The sequence below is a fragment of the Beta vulgaris genome, chromosome 4 (genome assembly GCF_026745355.1).
Source record: "Beta vulgaris subsp. vulgaris cultivar EL10 chromosome 4, EL10.2, whole genome shotgun sequence".
Classification (NCBI taxonomy): Eukaryota; Viridiplantae; Streptophyta; class Magnoliopsida; order Caryophyllales; family Amaranthaceae; genus Beta; species Beta vulgaris.
The window spans coordinates 24375688-24382108 of NC_079205.1; the positions used below are offsets into that span (position 1 = coordinate 24375688).

General features: G+C 40.9%; 1 protein-coding gene across 1 annotated transcript; it reads right to left on the bottom strand.

Moving 5' to 3' along the window:
* Nucleotides 1–1841: 1841 nt before the first annotated feature.
* Nucleotides 1842–2168, bottom strand: LOC109133823 (uncharacterized mitochondrial protein AtMg00310-like). Its single transcript, XM_019247672.1, has one exon. It carries the CDS (start codon nt 2166–2168, stop codon nt 1842–1844), a length of 327 nt encoding a protein of 108 aa, XP_019103217.1.
* Nucleotides 2169–6421: the final 4253 nt, after the last annotated feature.

Genomic DNA, 6421 nt, shown 5'->3' on the forward strand with positions numbered 1-6421 from the left:
AAAACGATTTGAAATTGTACATTGGCAAGCGTGAAAGTCAAAATGTTGCAACTAAATAAAAACAGAGGTAGTATATATATATATACTACCTCTGTTTTTATTTAGTTGCAACATTTTGACTTTCACGCTTGCCAATGTACAATTTCAAATCGTTTTATCTCTAATTGTATGTAAGTAAAAATTATAAAAATTTGATATTATGAAAGCTTATATCGAAACAAATCAAACAAGACCCCACATGACTATATTTTGTTTAACATATAAATCAATAAATGTGGTTAAATAAGAGAACATGAATAGTGCAATTTGTCAAACGTTGCAACTAAAAGAGAACGGAGGTAGTATATATATATATATATATATATATATATATATATATATATATTGTAACCACCAAAAGGTGTAGAGCCATCCCTCCATTAACCCATCTTAATGCAATTAAACCTTTTTTTAGGGGAAAAGCGGGTTAGAATTATATTAAATCAATTTCCGCCAAAGTTAAAATGCTTTGGGAAAACGAATCAAACAATACATATTCAGAGTCCATATTGATCTCCCATCTAGCAACAAAATGGGCAACACAATTCCTCGCACGCTTGACATGAGAAATAGAAAAGGCAGAAAAAGTACTACTAGCTCTTCTAATAGCATCATAAAATAGAAAGATTGGTGCATAACCATGAGTTTCCTTTGTAATACACTTCACAACCTTTTCTGCATCACTTTCTACCACAATCTTGCCTTAACCCAAGTCTACTAGCAACCATGGTCCCAAACTTTATCGTTGCTGCTTCAGCCATAGGAGCCTCCCACCTTGCACTACATCGACACACCACCATACCCACCACCTGGCCCATAGAATTACGCGCAACTACACCCAGTCCCACTCCCACATTCTCCATAATATGAGCATCAACATTCAACTTAACAAACCCCTCATGAGGAGGACTCCATTTGCAAATACCAGAGACACGAGAATCTAGCTTTGGAACAAAAACTTTATGCGCATACTCCACATACTCATTGACCATCATACCCCTAGCAATCTCCAAAGGTTGCGGTATATTGGCCTCAAATATAGCAGTATTACGAGAGAACCAAGCCGCCCAGCATAAAGTAGCAAAAAAAACAAAATCAGCTTTACTCACCTTGGCGTGGATCCATTCAAAAATGCCAGCAAAGGATGGGGGGGGGGGGGGAGGCTTGTAAAACAGTCCCCTTCAACGCACTACTATCCCAAATCTCCTTGGAATATTTGCAATGGAATATAGAATGGATAATGGTTTCTTCGGGCTCCTCGCATATAGGACACTTTGCATCCATGGTAATGTGTCTGTACTTCAACCTTTCCCGCACATTTAAACTTCCTTTACATGCTCTCCAAAGAAAGTGTTAAAGTTTTGGAGGTCCCTCCACCTTTCATACATGATGCCACCGGTCTATATCCTCAACACCATTTTGTGTCTGCCATGCGCGAATGTACCCCCCTCTTGCCAACCAATACCCTGATCGGACCGTATAGATGCCGTCTTTGTTAGGCCACCAATACAACACATCGTGACACCAATGTCCTGAATGACCCGCTGTTTGGTTGCAACAAAATTTTTGACAAGCATCTGTGTTCGCCATCTCCCCATTTCGAAGCATATTAAATCACAAACTCCTAGGCTTGGGTTCAAACGCTCAGTAGGCGTTGGGACTACGTGGGAACCATGCCCCGGGAGCCAAGAATCATCCCATATCCGAATATTGGCCCCATAACCCACACGCCATTTCACCCGTTCCAATAATAACTCTTTTGCTCCCCATATACTCCTCCATGAAAAACTAGGGCCAAAACCTCAATTTGCTTCCATAAACGTGCCATGCTTAAAGTATGGTGCCTGCAGTATGTTATGCAAAAGTGACCCTAGGTTATGAATGAGGCGCCAACCTTGTTTAGCAAGCAGAGCCAAGTTGAAACTTTTAAGGTCACGAAAACCCAAACCTCCCATAGCCTTCGGAAGATAGAGCGCTTCCCACTTGTGCCAGTGAAGCTTTCGAGTAGGATCCGTCGACTCCCACTGAAAACGAGCAAACATGGAGTGAATTTCATCAATCAAGCCTTCAGGAATTTTAAATATGCTCATCATGTAAGTAGGGATAGCCTGTGCCACCGCTTTGATCATTATCTCCTTTCCGGGTCTAGACAAAAGCTTCTCCTACCAACCTTGCAGCTTCTTCCATATTCTCTATTTTAGACAAGTAAAAACAGCTTTCTTAGATCGGCCAACGATCGTCGGGAAGTCCAAATACTTCTCATGACGGTCCACTTCACGCACCCCTAAAGTTTCAATAATATCCCTTCTTCTATCTACAAAGACATTCTTACTAAAAACTACCTCGATTTTACTAAGATTAACCATTTGACCCGATGCTCTCATATTTACTGATAATATCAGCAACTCTAGAGCATTCTTGCAACGTAGCTTTTACAGAAAGAATACTATCGTCCGCAAAGAACAGATGGGACACCCTCGGAACTCCCCGGCAAACTGAAACACCATGAATCTCACTTGCCCTCGCCGCTTTGTCAATCAACATGGAGAAAGCATCAGCACAAATAAGAAACAAATAGGCGGATATCAGATCACCTTGTCTCGATCCTCTCGAAGGGGTTAACGAACCCTCTACTCGACCATTGATTTTGAAAGTGAAATAAGTCGACGCCAGCAAGCTCATAATCCTCTGAATCCAAGCAGAACTGAAACCCATTTTGTCCATGACACTCGCCAAAAAACTCGATTCCACCATATCATATGATTTACTCATGTTGAGCTTCAGAGCTATCGACCCCTCTGTCCCTTCATTTCTTCTTTTCATGGCATGAAACACTTCAAAAGCTATTAACACATTATCAGTAATCAGTCTTAATGGGACAAAGGCACTTTGTTGTGAAGAAATAATAGACCCCAGAAACATTTTCAGCTTATTAACCATCACTTTCGACACAATCTTGTATAGAACATTACATAAGCTAATGGGCCGAAAATCACTCATACTTTTAGGTTCAACACATTTCGGAATCAATAGAATACAAGTCTTATTAATCTCCGATAAATCATTATTATCCAACCACCAAGACGGAACAAAGGTAATAATATCATTGCCAATAACATGCCATAATTTTTGGAAGAAAAGAGAGTGCATACCATCAGGGCCCGACGCTTTGTTCGGGTGCATTTCAAACAGAACATTACGAATTTCTTCCCCCGTTGGAGCCGTATCCAAAACCCTATTCATCTCATTTGTCACACACGCATGCAAGCCCGCCATAGCCTCCTCAAAACCCGTCGGGTTCCCACATGTAAACAAGTTGCTAAAATAGTCATTTATAATCTCCACAAAATTATCCTCGTCCGTTTTCCAATTATTATTCTAGTCCAAGAGCCCCGAAATTCTATTCCGTTTACGCCTTTGGCTTGCTTTATGGTGAAAATACTTCGTATTCTTGTCCCCATCACGAAGTTCATTTGCACGAGCACGCACATGCCAGTAGGACTCCTCCAACCTATGTAAATCGTCAAGTTCATTCGACAATTCATTACATTTTGCGAACATAATCGCATCAGGGAGGTTATTTTGAGCCTCCTGCAACAACTTCTCCTTATCCTTTATGCGCTTCTTGATATCACCAAAAGTCGACGCTGCCCACTTCGACAGATTGGCAGCCACATTTTCAAGTCTGTGATGCATAGCATCACCCAGCCCAACCTGCCACGAATCAGCCACCACCTTTTCGTATTCCTCTCGTGAAAGCCACAAGGATTCGAATTTAAATAATCGTCGACCTCTCCCCCGAGTATCCTGCTACCCATCTTTGAGAAGAATGGGTGCATGATCGAATTTATATATAGGTAAGTGAAGGACATGCCACCAGGGAAAGACCTCGAACCAACTCACACACCTCAGAAAACAATCGAGGCTTTCGCGAATAAAAGTAGCCTGAGAATTCCCCCTCCTCCATGTAAAGCAACTCCCATGGAACCCCAAATCTCACATGGCAAAATAATCAATTGCCCCTCGAAACGCGTCCATTTGTCTTTCACAACGTATTGCACCACCCTCTTTTTCAGACATAAACGTGATCTCATTAAAATCCCCAAACATTACTGTAGGCAATGAATTTTCTCCATGTAAACTCCTCATCAACTCCCAAGTCTTATATTTGTTAGAAGCTTCGGGCCATCCAAAAATCCCAACAGCCCTCCACATCGGCACTCCTTCCTCATTCTTAACAACCGCTTCAACATGATGATCCGAAAAAGAAGAGATGTCCACATTAATATCCCTCCACCATAACATGAGTCCTCCTGAGTTACCAGTACAACTAATGCACAAACCTTGAGAAAAACCACATTTATTATGTACTTTTACCAGATCATTTAAATGTAGCATCGTTTCCATAACAAAAACGATATTCAGCCTATCTCTCTAACACCACGTAGGGAGAGAGTTAACTATCCAAGGATGGCCAAGACCTTGGCAGTTCCAGCTTAATATATTCAAGGCTCTTCGCAGGGTTGGGCAACACCAACCTCCGCTACTTTGACAGACACTAACACATCCGCCTAATTACATTTCACTCGTTTCCCAGTCACTTCGTCCAGCTGCACATGCATATTACTATAAAAAAAAATCCTGCTTTCGTTTCCTAGGAGATACTACATCCACTTCCATGGCTCCATGGCTACGTATAACAGGTTTTTTACTACTACGATGCTTTTTCATTTTTTTGACTGACCCCCCCAATACCCCCAACACCAATATTAAAGACAACACTTACCACCAAATTCGAATCCTCAGCTGTTACCCCGTGCATTCGTTTTGTCCTGTAGCAGCGAAGTTCCCTCATTCAGCATTAATGATTTTGGGACTAACATTCTGACCCAAGTTTAGATCCCCCACAATAATGACGGGAGTCTGGTGATTGTCCACACATGTCATGGGGGCGACAATAAATTATCCCCTTCCTCTAGATTATCAGAATCAGTTATCCCCAATCCATCATCAGCCCCTAATCCCACATCCCCCGCCAACATGTTAACATCCTGCTCTCGAGGGGCAACATTCAAAGCACCCATCGTCGGTCGCTGGACACTAAGGCTCTCAAAGTTGAGAACCTTACAGCAACTCAGAAAAACCTTAGCTTCTTCCTGCATCTTAAGACGACCCCTCCTCGAGGACTCCGCAACCACGATCCCCATTGATGTTCCATACTTCTTTCATTCTCTGTAACCACCACACAATCCCTTTCAATATGACCGAAGACCCCACACACATAGGAAAATGTAGGTAATCATTCATATTTTATTTCGATCATGGAGATAATCCCCACACAATTGCGAAAACGAAGCACCCGCCGTAAGGGTTTAGTCACATCCAGAGCAATCTTTAGGCGCGCAGATTTATCCCACTTAACTCCATCATTCTCAACTTCCAATGCCTCGCCAATATTACTCGCAAAAGATCGAACATGTTTTTCCAATTGACAATCCAGGGGGGGATTGTATAACCAGATCCAAAAAGGGCTATGTTTTAGAACAATCTCATAGGGATGAACCCCTTTCGCAATTTCATCGAGCAACACTGAATTCTGATCAAAAGTCCATGGGCGTCCATCAAGCACTTTTTCCCTATCTCGGAGTGTAGCGAATTGAATAATGAAAAGGCCATTCTCAATAACGCTAAATAAAGCATTTTTAGAAATCATCCATACATGATTTATTGTCTTCTTGAAAGCCTCAAAGTTGTAAGGTGTCTTCGACAAAACCCTACCAACAATAGACATTGAGATATTCAAAGTTCCATTCGAATTAGAATCATCGTCAATCGTCACAATTATTTCTTCCTCCTCTGTGATTTTTAGATTAAACTGGAAGAATTGGTTGCAGTTTGCGTTTCAAGCAGACGAGTCATCCAGTTTTCTTGGAGTTTTCGGGAGCCATGTTACTCTCTTCTTTCTCCTCCGTTCTCGTATTATTTTTCCACCTAAAATTCAGGAAACTAATGGCGACCCTCACACGACTAGCATCCATCTAGGAATTATTTGGTTCTTAATATCTAAGTTGGGGTAAATTTTTTATCCTAAGATTTGTGGGTGGGTAAAGCTTCATATTTTTGATGTTATACTTGTTATACATGAAATATGATGAGTGTTAAATATCGTGGAAGAAAATTGAATTATCGTGTTGTTATTCTTGCTTGAGTTTACTGGTTACAATTCTTGTTTTATTGTCTTCTGTATAACTTATGTTTTGATTAGTAAATTTTGTAAATCATATCATTATGCAGTTATGAGTTAGCTTGAACATGATCATGATGTTGGTAATTGAGAGCATGAATGTCTAATGTATGTTAGTATAAGTCGTTTGAAGAAAGA

Coding starts and splice junctions, on each gene's coding strand:
- LOC109133823 (XM_019247672.1), bottom strand. CDS start 2,168: ATGATCAAAGCGGTGGCACAGGCTATCCCTACTTACATGATGAGCATA.